This window comes from Ruditapes philippinarum, unplaced genomic scaffold (assembly GCF_026571515.1).
Source record: "Ruditapes philippinarum isolate M1 unplaced genomic scaffold, ASM2657151v2 ctg7698_1_1_1_1, whole genome shotgun sequence".
Lineage (NCBI taxonomy): Eukaryota > Metazoa > Mollusca > Bivalvia > Venerida > Veneridae > Ruditapes > Ruditapes philippinarum.
The window spans coordinates 73,215-93,374 of record NW_026854050.1 but is presented as its reverse complement, the minus strand read 5'-3'; the positions used below and the strand labels follow the sequence as shown (position 1 = coordinate 93,374).

Genomic DNA, 20,160 nt, shown 5'->3' with positions numbered 1-20,160 from the left:
CAATAAAGATTAAATTTTGACCTTTGGTTTCGAAATGGTTCGACGCACCGGCTATGTTTATTTGTGTTTTGTTGCCCCGGGAAACACCGGTAATTAGCAGAACGGTTCTGTACTTGTTGTCTGGGATTTTGAGCAGATTTGGGTAGAAAAAAGGTACGATTTATATTTTTTTCAATTTATACTCGCAACATTCAAGATATTTAATGTCTAAATCACTTTTTTCCAGTCTGACTCCTAACTTAAATGATTCTATTTTTGTCACACGTGTACCAAGGGGTTTCCTAAAGTATGTCAGTTGAATATATATGCGGTAACTGATACGGTACGGTAGTTAAATTTCATCCTCCTAAATTGTTGTGGAAATGAAATGTGCATCACCGTATACTGCATTGAATAGATCTTAAATCAATCTAAAATTTGTTAATTAAATAATTTGGAAAAAAGACAGTGCTTGCTGCAAGTATGTATATTGTGTATTAAATTATTTGATTTATACAACACACATTTTATGTAGGCTATACCTATGTACATGATATGCTGAGTGTGCAGCAATAATTTATTCAGTCATTGTTGTTATGCCATGACATTCATGCATGCATGCAGAAATTTTCCAGTTATACATTAAATATTATACTTATCTTTGTTTCAATATTTGATATTTAGTATCATAGAATTTAGTTAGATATGTTAAACTTTGTACATCAATCAGTCTATCATACTTTGATTTTGACAAGTGTTTGTCTGGTTTACCTGTGTATTTGAACCTGTTTATTCAAAGTTTATGAATTTTCAATAAACATTGAGTTGCCATGCAACATTATTATATTCAAGAGTCTGCCATGGTGAACCTGCTGCACATGATGATACTGCATCATCCCATGGATGTGCAGGCTCAGGCCTGACTCTTAATTATACACATTAACATGATCATGATTAAGGCTTCAGCAGGTTAACACTTAAAGCTAAAGTTAGACACTGATAAATTCATATGTACTTAATACTTAATTCTGTTTTAACATTGAAAACAAATTATGACCTCAAAATTAGTAAGCACTTTATCATCATATCCTTCTTTAAAGGACCATTTCAATTGTATATCCTCCTGTATTGTCTATTCATGTACATGTATACATAGTAGTTAAGAGTGGCCTGTTAATTAAATCAGTTCTATGTATTTAAAGCAGTAGAAGTATACCTCTGCATATTTTTATGTTTTATTAACAAGTATAAGACAATTTGGCATCAAATCTTAATTTTAAACTGTTGTAATATTTGTTGATCAGGTAAGATATCAGGAAGGAAGTAATGTGTTTTCACTGAAGAGTCCATCAATATACCGGAATTGTTGATGAAAAAAAAATCCCTAGTACATGTATAATGCATCATCAATATGGAATATTAAGTAACCTGAACCCTTATCTCTGGACATGGGAAACTCCCAACCCTGGCCAGGGTGTTGGTTATGTTTTGGCACCAAAATCAGATATGTCAATAAGTGTACTGGTAGGGTTATTTGCAAGGATTTTGATTTTTCCTTTATCCAAAATTCATAGTCCCTACTAATTATGGCATGTTACCAATGACTTCAGTATAAACTAACTCCATGTGTTTATACCAGGAAGTGCTGTATTCTTAAGTATACCTGTACTGTTAAATGAAAAAACTTCCCCAGAAAAACTTTCTAAATAGGTCAGTCCTTGGCCTCCTAGGTAGCATTGTTGTTTATTATTGGAGAAAAATACTTGGCATGAAAATTATGACTCAATGTTCCAATTTATAATTTGGTTAAATTTAGGTTATATGTGTATTTGGACGCATTTACTCACAAATTGTTTTGAAGGGCCCAGTACTTACTCAGATGTTGTCCTAGGATAATTATGTATTGCACCATACCAAGCCCAGCCCAACACCTCCCTCTCCCCTGCCCCTTTTTCCTGGTTCCCCTCTTTCCCCCTTTTTCTCCCTCTTAGATATCCATGTGAATAAGTGGTGCTTTGTTTACTTTTTAAAAAAAATTAACAGGCTTTGCTTGATGATTTCCAGTAAAAGCAATGTATTATCTTTGTAATTTAAAGTTGAAATATTGTTTGGTTCAAGTGAATATACATTTGGTGTTTTAATTTTATTACATTACCATTAAAATATGTAATATTTCGATCATTGATCAATAATAATGTGAATAAGTACATTAAATATCAAAGTATCATAGGAAATGTCAAGTAAAAGGGAGGTAATACATTAGATGCTAAGTTACTTCCCCTTGAAGTTGAGGCAAATTTTCAGCCAGATTTTACAAAAAAAAATAATAAACCTATGTAACCTGGTATCTTGTTTTTTATAGACACATACATTTAATAAATAATAAATCCAATTATAACAAATTGGTTTCCAGCATATATTATCTAAACAATCCGCTACAAGAATATTTATTTGAGATTTCGAAGCAAAGCAAATATTACAGTCTATAGGTATACATGTAAGTAAGTAAAGTCTTTCACATTTGGTTATGAATTTTTTATGTGGGCCTTTAAACTTAAATCAGATAAAGTCCTTAGATTTAATAATTTAAAGAGATGGTATTTGAATGTGATTATTTTTAATGTGTCAATAATAATTATAAAATTCAAATTTTCTGTTATGTATTTTTAACATATTTCCAGTATATATGTATAAAATTGACTAAATCATGAATAATGTTTAAATGTGCACTGTAGGTCAGGTCATAGAACGCTTATAACTATAAATGGCAAAAATGATATATTAAATGGTTGGGTGCCCTTTTGTCCCCATCCTATAGTCATCACCCTTACTGTGTTATTGTCAGAAAGTCTCAACAAATTTTCATTAAGAAAGAAAACAGTTGGATATTTTTAGACATCAAAGTAAGTTTAATGTATCTGCCAAATTTCTTCATCATAGAACTCTTGGATCATTATAAAATATAGTGTATCAAACTAGCAAGTTGTAAAATACTTAGAGTATTGAATTATGGCCACCCGTGGATATGCATTATAAATTTACTGTTAATGAAATTCTGTATCTGGTCCCTAACATAATCCAACACATGTTTGTTTAGTTTGCTGCTTCACCCTGAATTCATCTGTACAATAAATATTCATAAATTTATGAATGGATGTGATTGGAGTGCGTTGAAAGGGAAGTAAAATATTAACAAGGGTGATCTATATCTATTACAAATCATTCATTTTTTTATCAGTTACAAGTAATTGATTTTTAATCTTACTTGTTTTTGATATTGATATTTATCTACAGTGCATACACATTGATATTGATATGTTAAGTCTAAATTAATGCTGTATATACATGTACAGCAAACTGTGACACTGCAATACAAATATAACAGGGGGATTAATTTCTATACTGTATTTTAACAGGGTCATTCTTTTTATTGTCGGCAAATATTATATAGGTATGCGTTTGAACATGTCTGATTGGGACAAAAAAAACAAAGTTTAACCCAAAAACATGTTCGATCACAATTTAGCATGACAATTATTGTTATGTAATCAGTCCTTAATAATGTGTTATAAATAAATTTTATATACCTATATTTATATATGTTGAAATAAAAACATTCTAGACATAGATTTAAAAAGCAGTAAGGATATTTTTGTTCATCAGTGAAAGTGTTGAAAGGACTAAATTTTATAGAAAGGTAAAAATTGTTATTGATTGTTAAATTTATTTAAAATATTGATAAAAATTAATTTATTTTGAATTTAATGGAGATATTTTTTTTCTTTTTAAAAAGTAGTATTTTTTTATTTTAAAAAGTAAATTTCTTCTTTGAAAAAGTAAATTTCTTCTTTGAAAATGTAAATTTTGTCTTTTAAAAAGTTTTTTTTCTGTTAAGAAGTTTTTCTTTTCTTTTAAAAAGTTATTTTTTTCTTTTAAACAGGGTATTTTTTTTATTTTAAAAAGTTAATGGTCAGTCACAAAAAATTGTAAATTATGTATAAAATTTGATTTTTTTTGCAAAAAAATATTTTTCAGCATAAATTTGTATAATACAACACTATCATGTTTATAATGAATTAACTTCCTTGTAAATTATACACGTAGTTAATCACAGTCCGCTTGTTTTATATCTTAATATGATCTAACTACTAAAATATAGTTTATTCTTAGTGTAGAGCTGTCATTGATTCAGTGCAAAGCATATCAACGATATATCGATATCAAGTGACTAAAATCAACGATACACCGATATATCGATAATATCCTATACTCACTTGTTTGTCATTCACTTTCATACCTGTTTCAATGATTTCAGTCAAAAACATGTTCTGTACAGTGTCTTGTCCACTGCATGATTTTTTCCAGACAATATTTTTTGTCACCATTGCTATGAAATAATTCCACTATATAACAAAAGCATAACATTAGATATAAATAACTGCTTCTGTATATATTTTGGGTGAATTGTATAATTTCTAGACATTTAATATATTAGTGAAAAGTATCGATTTTTTAAAATGTGTATCGATTATTGATCGGCAAAAAAATATCAACGATACATCGATATTGTCGATATCGATGACAGCTCTATCTTAGTGTCATAATATTACCAATAAGGCAATTTAAAAGACCTACAGTAAATATTTGAATATAATGTTTCCTTGATTTAAGATATTTGCAAAATTATTATAAATCATTCTGAATATTAACCCTTATCACATTTAAAGCTGCCTTAAACTTTTTTTTAATTTTTGGGTAAATCATTTTATAAATTGTCAAATCAAATTAGTATTATATTTAGGTAGAAAATGAAATTTGCTGATGATAAAATCATGATAAACCTCTAATTTACTGTTTTGAAGAAGGCTTTCAGTGATATGATGCACTTTTCCAAGATAAAATTACTAAAATACATTGCTCATTGTAAACCAGTCCACTTATGAAAAAAATGCCAATTGTAGCCCAGTCCACTTTAAGTCACACTGTCACAGTATCAATAAATCAAAAACTTAAGCTCGGCCATACATAAAATAATTCAATAAACTTATAAAGTCTCACTAAACGTTCATAACGATCATTTTGTAAGTTTGTTTTTGTAAAGTGTGATATTGATAAAATATATTAAAATTTATAAAATAATATAATGATATGGATTTTCTTCAACAAAGAAAGTTTTCTGCTTGGAAGTCTTAAGAATAACTATAAATCGGAAAATTTTCAATTTAAAAAAATAGGATAAAAAAAAAGATCTTTTCATTGTGCCTTTTATATAAAATTTCTATAGATCTATAGAATTTGATTGAACTATTTGTAAAAGATGTTTAAATAATCATTAGAAAAGATATTATAATACCTACTTAAAAGTATATTAAGTGTTCAAGTTAAATTGTGTGGTCATGATTTTAATAGATTCAAATTTAATATCAGAATACATGTACATTTCAAAAAGAATTTTCTTATTGCAATACAAAAATTTAATGTTACTTAAATCAATTTTAAAGAAACCTTCAGCTTTAGATATGTTATTTTTAGATAGATCATTTCATATCATTGTAAAATCAAAAGAATCTAGGAGGAAAATGAAATTTGCCAACGATAAAATATATAAGCAATAAGGAAATCCCTCGATCTACTTGTCTGCTCTCTATAAATTATTAACATCAGTAAACTCGTTTTTCTGATCTTCTATTTTTAGAAACGAATGTCTTTGACGCATTATAAATAACTCTTGAGACGCTATGTTGAAGAAGGCTTAACAGTGATATGATACACCTTTCTAAAAAGATAGAGTTACTGAAATACTTAGTTTGAAACAACACAGAATTTTTTTTCCATCAGACAATAAAAACTGAAGGCCACTTTGAAGAAGAAAATAAAAACCCTCAAAAACATGAAGATTTAGATTTGCATTTAAAGAATACATGAATGTTTAATAAAATAAATTTTCAAATTCAATTAATTAATTAAATTCGCATCTATAGATGGCAGTTTTAAGGTCTATTCCCACAATCAATTTAAGGTTTTGGGTATTCCTTAAAAAACGTCTTTTTCCAACTAAAAACCTGATGGGGAAAAAAATGCTAAATTTTGGGTTTTCAGGTTTTTTTTTGACAATTCAACTTTTAACAAGTGTTTTGTTGTATTTTCAGGACAAGACAGAGTGGTGCAGTCATGGATTTAATTGTGGATAAAGTGAACCACTTTAATGAGTTCTACACATGGGCTCTCTCAGTGTCAGGTTTGTGTCTTTATTTATACATGTTTTATTCCTCACACTCTATTTGTCCCATGACCAGAAAATATCATAAAAAAATTTACTAAAGATGATTTTTCGCCCCTCAAACCAGTTTTTTTTTCCAAACAAAAATGATGATTACCTTTCTTTTATCTACATTAGAATGTCTTTTATCGAATCTATTAGTATTACAGACAAGTTACTGCTCAAAATAATAACTTTTTGACATGATTTATCAAAAATATTTTTTTTTTATTTCAGACAAGCGAGTGGAGGACTGGTTTCTCATGCAAGGTTACGCTCCGACGCTCATCATTACAGCCATATATGTCATCTTCGTAACAAAGATCGGGCCAAAGTTCATGGAGAACAGGGAACCATATAGACTGAAGTGGCCTATAGTTATTTATAACTTTGTTTGTATAGCCATCAACTTTCATATATGTTCGCAGGTAAACTCAATATTTCTATTTTTAGACTTTCAATTTTATAATGAGCAGAGTTATTTCTGTGCATAAAATAGGTCTGAATTAATTTAGAAATCTTCCCAATTTAGAAAATTTCCCAAAAACTGAGGATTTTTCCCAACTATTCTTTGTGATACCTCCATCAAAGCGTCAGGGTGGTAAATGAATTTTAAGATTAACTTAAACTTTTACAAGAGTACTTTAAACTCATTGTTGATGAAAAAAATTCTTATTTTTTTCCAATTTTCAAAAGCTATTGATATATGACAGGCATGTTTGGTGTTGTTTTTTTAAAGAAATAAACTGGGGAAAAAATCACTGTCTAGTTTATGGGTTGTCATAATAAAATGTATATTTTTTTTATACAGAAAAATGTGTTTCATTGGAATCTTTGTCAGTTATTTTATTTGTTAATTACAGACTGGATTTATCCCAAATGCAATAGAAGTTTTATATATTGGAAGGGACAAAACTTGCACAAAACAAATATTTCTGTCTCAGTAAAGTTACTTCCCTTGATGATTATTTTTACCTGCCTATAGGTCTGACACTTATATTAGACTGGGGTCCTAAATTTGCATTGAAATCACCAGATATTCCATTGTGTGAGACTAAAAAAGGATTTGAGCACCACACTAAATACCGTATTCCGGTATATACCGGACAAGGCGGTTGAATGCTAATATCTTTTCACCCAACAGAATGAACTTTAAAATGTCTAATTCATCAATTCACAAGGATTTATGTATGATAATGAAAGAAAAATGTAAGAAATGGCTAAAAAATGATATTCGGTATTTTGTGATCATGATTTCTGCAAGCATCTAGAAGTACAGCACCAGTCCTGTATTGAGTTAATAAATCCTATTGCATTTATACAAATATACAGCTTGTTTGTATGTTTTATTTCAGCTATTATATAACACGACAATGGTAGGGTACAGCTATTCCTGTCAGACTGTTGATTATTCTGACAATCCTTATGAAGTTAGAGTGAGTATACAATATATACATACATATAATTTTATAGAAGTATGATCTATGAACAGGTTAATGATATCAAAATAAGAAGAAAATGAAGAAGTACAACACGTCAACACCAGAGCTGGTTTAGGTTATTTATTTTCAAACCGGTTTCAGTTTTATCGAACCTTCATCTGAGGATAATTATATATAAAATCAAGTGTGCAACACTTTAAATTTTGATGTGCTGTGCATTTTATATTTAAGAGTAAAGTCAGTAAAAGACTAGAGCTAGTACACCTTTACTTTACCTTGGTTGCTGCTGAATTCTTATTGAACAGACTCAAACTTAAAGCAGGTTTAACCAATTGCATAAATTTGATTTGTTAATGGCTAAATAAATGTTATTTTTTTGTCTTTTTCAGATTGCAAAGGCACTCTGGTGGTTTTATTTCTCAAAATGTATAGAAATGTTGGACACAGTGTTTTTTGTATTACGTAAAAAGAATAACCAAGTTAGCTTTTTACACGTTTATCATCACGCCACGATGTTCCCAATATGGTGGATGGGAGTAAAGTGGGTAGCTGGTGGCCAGTGTAAGTTACGATTGATCAGTTGTATAGGTCAAGTCTTGATAAACTATAGTAATTTTGAAGTAAGAAAATTTTTTTTTATAGAACTAAGTTGGCTGATGGAGGTTTCTTGAGCCTTTGACTGAAAGCCTCCTTTTGCTTTATCTACGGACTTTGTGGGTAGTTTAAGTAAAGGTTATAGGTTATATACAGAGTTTTAAGAAAATTAGTTTCCTAAAACTCTGTTGTATATAACCTATAACCAATTTACAGTTAGCCCCGCCCATTCAAATCGAGTGCATTTGCTCATTTTTGCTCATTTAACATATAGATTTAATACATACAGTTGAGTTACAGCACTGAATGGTTATATTTTGGCAAAATTTAAACTAAATAGAGCGATTTCATTGGCAAACTGTAAGTTTATATATCAATTTGATGCATTTGAGTTATAAAAATCTCGTTAAAGCTCAAGTGAAAGTTAAAAGTGATTTACCAAATTGAGTGGGTCACTGTTGGCCATTTGAAGTGAAATCCTTGGTTTTTCTTCTTTGAAGAAAATTTATAAAACACTTCTGAATATTTTAGATGTGGTTGATTTGTTTTATAATTTTAATTTTCCATTTTTCTTTTTACAGCATTCTTCGGTGCCATGGTTAATTCGTTCATTCATGTGATCATGTACACATACTACGGAATTGCTGCCCTTGGACCACAATACCAAAAATACCTCTGGTGGAAACGATACCTGACCATTATTCAACTGGTATGTTCACCACTGTACAGCTTATTAAACCTGAAACCTGCTAAATCTATAAAATGGATTCACCCTGCTTTGAATTTGGAACAGTCCATTCAAAGTTTGAGGGATTTCAGTATCAAATTTTGAGCTAGGTTGGACTGCACAGGGATGCAGCCTGGCACGGCTCTACACTCGTGACAAATACCATTCAACTTTTAGTTAAAGCAGGTTACAGGTTTATGCTATTAATTTATACTGTAATTTAACAGCATGTAAGGAAAATAATTGTATATAGCTTAATGCAAAATTGATTTTTAGCCATATTATTTATTTCAAGCCATATTGCTTAGCTTAATTGCGGAAGTTACGATCTGTGGACCTCAGATTTGTTAATTTACATCTTACGTAAGGTATATGTCTTTTGTGTGGTGGTTTTGTAGATGACAACATGTCTATTGGTAGTCTTTCTCCATTACTGTTCCAAGTTCACTGTGTGGAAAAGTTTTTAGTTACTTTTAGTACAGAGGGTTTGTGTTGATATAAAATTCTCGTACCTTAGCCGTGTCATTGCTCTAAACCCTCGTCCAAAAAAAAAAAAATCGGACAAAAAAATCTTCACATCAGTGATAGTAATGAGTCATCAGTGTTCACACTAACATTTGAAACTTCGGGTTAAAATCATGCGTTTCTTTCATTTTTTACTCAAAAAGTTTGTATAGACATGACTGTATGAAAACCCTATTTTTTGGTAAAATGTCCCTATATTGTGGTAATTGGAAAACATTATATAATTAATATTGGAAAAAAAAAATAGCATAAATGCTTTAACAATAATTGCAATTTTTTCATTAAATGGAGCTTTAATTGGATGAATATGCTTTAGTATTATGTGCATGTAGACAAAATTATTTCAATAACAAAATGCTTTTGCTGTTAAGACTAAATTTGTTTCAGATTTGGTAAACAGCCCCAAGAGCAAAGAGAGTTAATCACACTTTAACAAAACATGTAATCAGTCTATATAAATATATATAATACACAGTTTAGGGTAAACAGCTGCGGTAAAATGTAAATGCTTTAATATAACACAACATATTCCAGCTTGAATATTTAAAATAGAATTATTATGATCTTATGAACATCATGTAGTTACAGAATAAAGCCTTGCCATTGGTCTATTTTTTTCAAACCTGGAATAAGCAGAAACTAATTTTTAAAGCCTTCAGTTTTTCTAATGGTTAAATATGTTATTTTTAGATAAATTGCTTCATTTAATTGTCAAATCAAAAGGATTAAGGTGGAAAACAATTAGGAAACCTCTTGATACATCTTATTTATTGGTCAACTCTCTATATGTAAATTCGTAAAGAGAACGTATTTAATTTTGCGATCTTCTATATTTAGAAATGAACATCCTTGTTGAATTATAAATAGCTCTCAGGCCACAGTTTTTGAAGAAGGCTTAATAGTGATATGATGGACTTTTCCAAGATAGAATTATTGAAATACTTAGTTTGAAATAACACAGAATTGTTTTTTCAACAAAAAATTAAAGCTGAAGGCCGTTTAAATTAAATTTAAATAAAAAAAAATCCCAACAAATTATGAAGTATATACATGCAATTATAGAATGAGGCCTTGCTACTGGTAAATTTTTCAAACATGGAATTAGCAGTAACTAATTTTAATCATCACTTTAGATATACATATATCTGTCTCAATTTATGCTCCAAAAATAGTGTGATCACATGGAGCTCTGTGTTTTTATAAGAAAATACAGAATTTATACAGTAAAAAATTGCAAAAGTTTTTTTTGACAATTAGACATATTAGAATTTGTAGAAAATATTTGGATTAGGTTTATAACCCTTAGCTTACTTAATATTTAAAATGGACTTGTCCATCTTTCAATTTGGACAAAACCATTATTATTTTTAGGGGGAAATAAGTACTGGTTACTAGTACAGATCATGATCACTGATTTTGATATGACAAAGATCACAGTGCTGGCTGATCTTGGTCTGCACTGGTGGCATGGATACATTCATTTGTCATATAGGATGCCTTTGAGATAATCTGATAAGAAATAACCCAAATCTTTACCTACCATATACCCTATAAAAATAATGCTACATCTATAGTTGAAAGTTTATATAAAAAACTGCACATTATAAATTTCATACAATGATATTGTAATGCTAAGAAAACATAAACTTTAACTCAGCAGACATATGAAAAGGAACAGTGCATTTCGAATACATGCAGTCTTAATGCTAGGACCAATTGTTTTGCTTTTTTTTCATTTGAATTTTTTCATTCTGTTAAGATCATTTTCTTAATCAATATATATTATACCTTACATGAATACGTTCCTTCCATATTGACAAAAGTGTCAACGGGCCTTTTAATAGTATGATATTCCCAATGACGTCAGTGGTCCGACAAAAAGTTATAGTTACCACATGAGCGGGTCCTATTATATTTTTCTCGGATTGCTAAAATTTAATGGCTATTGACAGCGATGCTTTTTTACAAAAATACACAGGATATAAGCCGTCTGCCAGCAATTTTCAATACTTTTTAGGAGAAATTTTGCAATTAAAACAATATGATTTACAACTCTACAAACTGTTCTTAGAAAGTGCGTTAAAATAGAAGAAATAGATCACAAAAATTTGGACCTGATAGCTTTATAGTGACTTCCATTTCACTCCAAAACATGGAATGGACCTCAGCCTTTGGCTTCGGTCTGTTGAATATATGCAGGACTGGTTAATTGTTTGATCACCATAATGCTATGACGCCCTCAGTGATGTGTACTATTTCTTAGATATTTACAATAAGATAATCAATCAGTTATGCATGATTTTCTGGAGCATGATTTTCAATGAACAAAATAACTATAAATGTTTACATTATTTAAATGGCATGCCTTGTAAAGGCACTGTTTGTGTATTTGTAACTCTAAGGTCAAGCTTAAATTTGATGGTCAAAGGTCTACGTCATATGCTTATATTAGATTATTAAAGGTCATGTTCATGCATTATTAATCAAAGGTCAAGCTTATATAATATTCAAGGGTCAAGCTCATTAGAAAAAGTCAAATGTCAATGTAATATTAGTCAATGACCAAGGTCATGTTATATTAGATAGTCAAAGGTCAAGGTCATATTAAAGATAGTCAGAGGTCAAGCTTATCTATCTATCTTATCTTATATAAAAAAATAGTATTGGTACAAAACCCAGTTATGCTCTCATTTACCCGCCATGAAGGATTTGTTTGAAAAATTGCTACAAATTAGTGTTGAACCGTAAGAAACATAGAAACAAAATTTCACCTACCAATTTCATTTTCACTTGTTTCGCATTTTTTTCATCAAAGTCATTTGCCTGCCACCGTTCCATTTCACAGACTGATTGCATGTATTGTTAAGTGTTTTAATGACGGCCTGTTTGTTTTTGTCCACAGATCCAATTTTTCGCTGGTATGGTGTATGGTCTACAGGGCATTATTATTGAATGTGATTATCCAAGATGGATGCTGTGGACGTCCCTCGTGTACGGTGTTACGATAATCACCCTTTTCTTAAACTTCTATATTCAAGCTTATATAAAGAAACCAAATACAACTAAGGTAATATTGCACTGCTATTGTTACGTTCCTTTTTTTTTTCTTTTGTTATTTTTAGATTCAGTTCAACATTGGAATTATTCACGCCGTACAATCGTTAGTGCTGAGTTGCGAGTTTCCATTATGGATGCAATACGCCGTGGTGTTTTATGCATCCACCATTCTAGCCTTATTTCTCAACTTCTATTTTCAAGCTTATATCAAATCTCATCGAAGAAAGGTATATTTTTATCATTGCAAACGCTTTTTTTTTATCATCAATTGTATCATTTTAAAAGCATGTTCAGCTGAATATTATTTGAAATGTTTATGTATCGTTATTTTGACTTAATGTAGTTATGTACTCACCAAGGTGTCAGCTTTTGCATCACACTTTGGTTAAGTCTTTGTTTTCAAAAAAAAAAAACAGTTTAATTTCACTGAGGCTCCTTTAGTGTAATGCAAACATAAGCATGCTTTTGCACTATGTTTGTATATAACACAAATGATGTGTCACATCAAATTGTCATCACACTAGTGTTTTTATTAAAGGGCTTTATTACACTCCTGCGATGTGATTTATGCAATAAAAAAACTATAGAAACTTTTAACTATATTTTTTTTCAGACAAATTTATCTAAATTTTTATCTCTGACATATTTATTGACGTTTTAAGCCTTTAAATATTTTGTGATTATTTATTATAGGTTAAAGAAGTGGAAGAGAAGAAAAAAGGAGAAGTTGCAAATGGAGTTTCAAACGGGCACACAGAAAGTAAAAAGAAAAAGTGAATTATCCTCATTAGTTCAGATATGTCTCGTTAACGTAACAAACTAAGTTAAGGGCGCAATACTCTTCAGAATGACTTTATACCGGTATTTGTCAGGACTTTCATTTTTTGAGCCGAGTCACGACAAAACCAACATAATGGGTTTGCGACCAGCATGGATCCAGACCAGCCTGCGCATCTGCGCAGTCTGATCAGGATCCATGCTGTTCGCTTTCAGTTTCTCTACTTGTTATAGGGTTTGTAAGCAAACAGCATGGATCCTGATCAGACTGCGCGGATGCGCAGGCTGGTCTGGATCCATGCTGGTCGCAAACCCATTATGTTGGTTTTGTCGTGACACGGCTCAATCATAACAGCATTGGCCTATAGTGCCGGCTGAAGCTGATGCTATCTCGTCAAATGTCTGCGATGTAGTTAGTATATTTTATGTGTTCCGAGTTAAGATTTTTTTTTAAAATTTCTTTTAAAGGAATTTTTTGTTTTTTGTTTTGTGCATTTTACGTGCATGACATTTTACAAGAATTAGGATGATGTCACTTTAAAATACTAGTATATAAGCAGTAAAACCTGTTACTGCAATAAGATAACGAAATATTTCTTGGATCATTTTACTGTACAACTTTATACATGCTGAACTTTATGAACAATTTAATGGTCTTTGACAACAGGTTACCTGTATTCACAGGTTATAAATTTAACACATGGTTTAAAGAGTCAAAAAAGTGGCCTGGTTCACAGGTTAACAAATTCTAAAATTAGAAACAAAAAGCCGGCCTCAAGATTATTTAACTTTTTTTCTGAGTTCTGTCTCAAATCTCAGGATTTTCATTGGTCAGTGAACATTCTGTGACGGTTTCTGACCAATCAAATGCCTGAGATCTGAGGTTAATCTTAGAGAATTTCTTTATAACCTTCGACCTTGTCTATGGTCTCTGTTCAGAGGTGGTCTGTGATAAGAGATTTTACTTTAAAACACATCTACAGATCTTTGTCAATAAAGAAAATGATTGCAAAATTTCAGATTTGTAAAAATGTAAAATATTCTGAATTTGAAAGTTTTTATTGTTTTTGGTTTGCTATACATGTTATAAGCTCTCGGTTAATTAGTTTATATAATGAAAAAGACTTACAAATCATGTGTTTTGCTGAAAAAGAATCTTTTTTCATTTAGAAGATCTGATATACTATTTTGTACTTTTTTTTCAATAAATTTATTGTTATTTGTGAAAGAATTTTTTATAGCTTTCATTTAAATCTGAATTTTTTTTTTTTTCACTAAAATCATTAAAATTTTATATACCAGTAATTATAATTATATCTCCTATTTTGTTGTGTATTGTAGAAATCCATTTTTGCTATTTGGTCACCTATCGCCGAAATCCACAGATTTATTTTCCGTCCCCATTAAAACATTGTTCATTCTGAAGCCATGACAATTTAAAAGATTACAGTCTAGTGATGATGCATAAATTATGTATTATATATATATATATATTTTTTTTTTTTCATTTTTTTTCTTTTTTTTTTTTTTTTTTTTTTTTTTTTTATGAAAATCATTTCATTTTTTATTCATTGTGAGCGTGTGATAGTTACGTTATAATTATTCTGTGAAACAGATATGCAATTACACATGGGCAATATTAGAATACAATCATAGGAAAATGTTGAATATTTTTTAGATATTGTATTGTAATAGCCAGTTATATTTTGTATATTTTCAATATTGCTCAAACTTTGAACCTGCAATTTTTGTTAACTTTGATGAAAGTCTGATATATATATTTTTTAAATTATTTTTTTTGGGGTGAAAATATAACCTGATTTTGTGAAATGGACTTTTCCTGCTTTGAATTTGGAACAGTCCATTAGTAATTTCAGGGAATTCAATCTAACCCTTTACCTTCCGGATCTAAAAATGATTTAACTTTTGCCACCAGAATAGAGCCAGGCCAGCCTGCAGATCCAGGCAGTCTGACCAGACTCTATTCTGTTGGCTGACTTACTTTAAATTTTTATCCTGATATACCCAAATTGATAATTGACAGTTCCAAAAAATGGAAACTGGACAAGTTCATTTAAGAAATTCAGGGGGTTAAGGGTTAACAATGTTTATTCTGAGCATCAAACAGTATATAGTCAGGTCAGACATCAAGGTCGTACAAGATGGCATAGGTCTGAAACTATAGTTATTAGTGCAGTAGTAAGTATTTGATATTTTTGATAATTTCACTGAATTGTTTAGATATTCAAGAATGTAAAAATGTTGCCTTAGTGCAGTAACGGGTTAAGTCCTTCAAAATTTACTAGAAGTTAACCAGTTATTGGACTACGGTGACTAATGAGCGTGGTTTTGTCTACAACTCTTATATGACCATCAGATTGTTAAGTATATTTAAAACTATATTAATTTTTTATTGGAATTTTATATTCTGATATTTGCATACATGTAGTTTGAATGAAAAAGGAAATGAATGAAATGGCACTATGTTATGTTAGAAAACTATGATTTTTATTATTGATTTTGCAGTGATTATAAACAATTGCATATTAAGAATTGTTAAAGTTACTATCTCTGGACTGCAAGTGTTCTAATAAAGACAAATGAGCCGCGACAAAACCAACATAGTGCGTTTGCGACCAGCATGGATCCAGACCAGCCTGCACATCCGCGCAGTCTGATCAGGACCCATGCTGTTCTCTACTTGTAATAGGGTTTGTAAGCGAACAGCATGGATCCTGATCAGATTGCGCAGGCTGGACTGGATCCATGCTGGTCGCAAACCCATTATGTTTGTTTTGTCATGACACGGCTAAATTATTTTCTGAACAGTACGTGGATAACTTATAAGTGTAGACATTACACCTGAATTTCATACCCTCTTACACATAAGGATTTTCATATTGTAGTCATATTTGTGTGTATGTGATACATCCAGTATTTACAGGTATATTACAAAATGAAATATTTTATAGTGTCTAAAAACTTTTATTATTTATATTTATATTAATTTTGTGATGAATTATTTTTATCATATTTATACTATTTTGAACTTGCTGATTTTGTTACTGCTTAAGTTATTTTGATAAAATCTTAATATAGTTATATTGTTTTGTTATTTGATAAATTATATAGTTATAATAATCATATAATTATTCAAAATGATCAATTTACATCATATGTATATTATCCATTATTTTCTACTTTTGTATATTTTTTTTAATGATATTTTCATGTAAATAAAATATATTCTTTTTTGAAATTTCCTTTTTATAAATGATGTCCAGTGATTACCATTCCATAAAACCCCTATTGAATGTTTAAGTGGGTGTTACCATTCAGATAATTTAGTAATTTAAACCAAATTACCTTTAAATGTGTGAGTTATCATCCATTCTTACCTGTAATTCAAAGATTATTTATCAATTCCATCATTTTGATGCTTAAGTTGTTATGCCTCCAGATGAACCAAAATATTTCAAGAAAATCAAACTTGAGAAAAAATGTATTGAGGTTTTATGAAAAGTAAAAAGACTGAAGATAAAAGTAATAATTTCCATGTTATTTGCGATAAATGGCCGATTTTTCAGTAATTTTCACCATATTTCTACTGCGATACTAACGCAGTATGGGCTAATTTTGCATATTTTGACCTCTTTTTGGTAATTTACATGGGTTGTTAGTGCTGTTTGAAATGCACATATTATTTTCTTTGTTGGTTTCACAATATTTTACTTTTTAATACATTTTTCAAAATTTTCATGAAAATTAGCAGGAATCTGGAGGCGTGCTTCTTTAACACTTTGGCAGCAACAAAAATTACCCATACAACCAGTGCTGACCAATTTCAGCACACTCATTTCGTCTGATCATGGTCTGCACTGTTCTCTATTCAGTCAGAACTTTATATTTTGAAAATTTCTCTAAAAATGATGAATGGTTTTGTCCAGATTGAAATACATTGTATGGATGAGTCCATTTAATATATCTAGTGTGGTTGCGATATTATCCATCTACACTCATCCAAGTTAACTATAGATACTTAAAATTTATGAAAATCATATGTACCGTAAAAACCTGCAACATCAAAGTGTAACCTACTTATAGTTTCAGTCATTCATATAACTTGTCTGACTAGCTTAAACACGTTTTTCTAAAGTAAAAGAATTTATTTCTCATAAATTCATGCTGATAGGCCAGTCTGGCTGGGCAATTATACATGTATATCTTATGTGTCACACTGATACCATTCCATTCACTTTATAGTTTTTTAGTGAAAAATAAAGAGAGAAGAAAAGTAAATTGTACACTGTCTTGGTGTCTTTTATTTATCCGAAGAACACTATATATATATTTACAGGGCCGGCAAAATCTGATCTCGACTTACTTGTACATGTATGTTTTATCTGATTTAATTCTTACTTGTCCGCATTTTTAAAAAAAAGTAAATTCTGGTAAAATTTGACTTGTCGTACTCAGGCTGTTTACCCAGGGCAAATTGAACAATTGATTTTGCGGCCCCTGGTTTATCTAACTATTGTGCAAGGATTGTAAAAGTAATGAAAAGGTTACCCGATGACAGATTTGGTTCATTCCTAATTGTGTTGTCTGATAATGTTGACATCAAACGACTAGTAATAATTACTATAAGTTTCTACCGACTGAGCTATCCAGCTGCTTACACACTACCAGAGCTGCATCAGTACTAAGGGTGTAGTACTTAAGTACCAGTACCAGTACTTGGCAAATTATGCAGTACCATTACCAGTACCAGTACTAGATTTTAGCTCGGTACTGCAGTACCAGTACTTGTTTTGGTGAAGTAATTAAGTAGCAGTACCATTACTTTTATATATTCATCAAAATTTGAATAAATACAGTGTCAAACAAATAATTGCAAATATTATTCAGCAAAGAAATAAAATCATAATTTACTTTAAAGTTAACATAACATTTTTACAACTTTATAGTTTTAACATACTTTTTACAAACAATATTTACAACATATATTTATGTCATATCTTATTGTTTAGTAACCAGTCAACTGTAACACAATGCAATCATCTTTCATTTAAAACACAACAGTCTTATGTTGTCTTTCACACCTCTGTTCAATTTATACCAAAGTGAAAGTAAATAACAATTTTTATGGTGCTAACAATATCACTTGAAATAGGATTATTTAGAATAGAAGCAATTAATTAGTGATTATTTTGCTCTTTTACTAGTAAATACAAGGTAATATAAAAGATTTTAATAAGGATATTTTAGGGTAAATAGTTATTGAGTCTGTTTATCTCAATTTAATTTTTACTTAAAGTATTTGGTGCTTTTTTTATGATGAATACTATGTTATCATTTGAAGGAATATTGTAGCAAATTATCTATAGATTTGATAACTTACTTTTTCACAAAAATAAAATAATGTAATTTACAGCTTTATTTCTTGAGAAAAATTGATGCTTTTTTTTATCAAAACCAAAAGTACTGCCTAGTAATGCAGTAGCAGTACCACTTTTTAAGACAGTAATGCAGTACCAGTACCAGTAGTAGCAAAATTTTGTAAGAGTAATTCAGTATCAGTACCAGTACTTGCAAAATCGCTGCAGTATACACTGCAGTACCAGTACCAGTAATGCAGCTCTGCACACTTCCTAATTTGTGAACAATTCAAAACGTATGAATGGCTGTGATTTTAAGTAAATTCTAAGACCAAAATAGACGACTCAGAGGAATTTATTGTCAGCAATAAATACTTCTTGTGAGCTAAATGTCAACATTATGATCTGATTTATACAAAGAGGTATATTCTTTTCAAAGAAGTAATTGCTGACAATAAATTCCTCTGAGTCGTCTATTTTGGTCTTAGAATTTACTTAAAATCACAGCCATTAATACGTTTTGAATTGTTCACTAATTAGGGTATGTAGTGTGTTAGCAGCTGGATAGCTCAGTCGGTAGAAACCGCGGTACAGTATTCTGAGGCCCCCAACCCACCCATCTAAAATTACACAACTTAACAGTTTAGAGCCTGTTACAGACCTGTACATCAGCTTTTTATTCATATTAAGTCTTTGCCACCAGTATAGACCTTCATGCAGCATCCCTTAAACTCCAAATGAACTGTTCCAAATTCAAAGCAGGGCAAATCCATAACAGAAATTCAACAGATTACAGGTTAACTCAACATACTCAGCAGGTAATGAGTAAACTTTACATAAATTTAGCAGGCTAAAAGTTGTTTTTATACAACATTGCTTGGTAACTGGTTAACTCTTCACAAATCCAGCAGGTAACTGGTTACCTCTAATAAATTCAGCAGGTTACTGATTAACTACACAAATTTGGCAGGTTACAGGTGCCATCTACACAAACTTGGCAAGCCACAGGTCAACTCTACACAAATTTGGCATGTTACAAGTTGTTAACTGTACACAAACTTGGCAGGTTACAGGTTAACTCTACACAAATTTGGCAGGTTACTGGTTAACTCTACACAAATTTGGCAGGTTACAGGTTAAGTTAACTCTACACAAATTTGGAAGTAAACAAATAAAATTCTACACAAATCCAGATGTTACAGGTTAACTCTATACAAATTCAGCAAGTTATGGATTAACTCATCAGTTACAGGTTAACTTCACAAATTTAGCAGGTAAGGAGTTAACTCTACACAAATTCAGACGGTTACAAGTTAACCCTACACAAATTTAGAAGGTTACAGTTTAACTCCATGTTATTTTTTCAGTTTGTTAATATACCTGTAAGGCATAAATGCAGACATCATATTAGGCTGGGTTAAG

The 20,160-nt window shown here is 30.4% G+C and overlaps 1 protein-coding gene across 4 annotated transcripts; it reads left to right on the top strand.

Annotated features, from left to right (window-relative positions):
- Positions 1 to 8: 8 nt before the first annotated feature.
- LOC132738812 (elongation of very long chain fatty acids protein 4-like) lies at positions 9 to 17,664 on the top strand. Of its 4 annotated transcripts, none has more exons than XM_060726415.1 (8): positions 9 to 153; positions 6,129 to 6,217; positions 6,476 to 6,666; positions 7,594 to 7,674; positions 8,070 to 8,241; positions 8,856 to 8,983; positions 12,649 to 12,810; positions 13,277 to 17,664. In XM_060726415.1, exons 2-8 carry the CDS (start codon positions 6,151 to 6,153, stop codon positions 13,358 to 13,360), a joined length of 885 nt encoding a protein of 294 aa, XP_060582398.1. In that variant the 5' UTR covers positions 9 to 153; positions 6,129 to 6,150; the 3' UTR covers positions 13,361 to 17,664. The 4 variants fall into 4 exon arrangements, with proteins under 4 accessions (XP_060582398.1, XP_060582395.1, XP_060582396.1 ...); XM_060726412.1 differs by lacking the exon at positions 12,649 to 12,810 and adding an exon at positions 12,429 to 12,593 and having other exon boundaries at positions 10 to 153; XM_060726413.1 differs by lacking the exons at positions 9 to 153; positions 12,649 to 12,810 and adding exons at positions 308 to 460; positions 12,429 to 12,593.
- Positions 17,665 to 20,160: the final 2,496 nt, after the last annotated feature.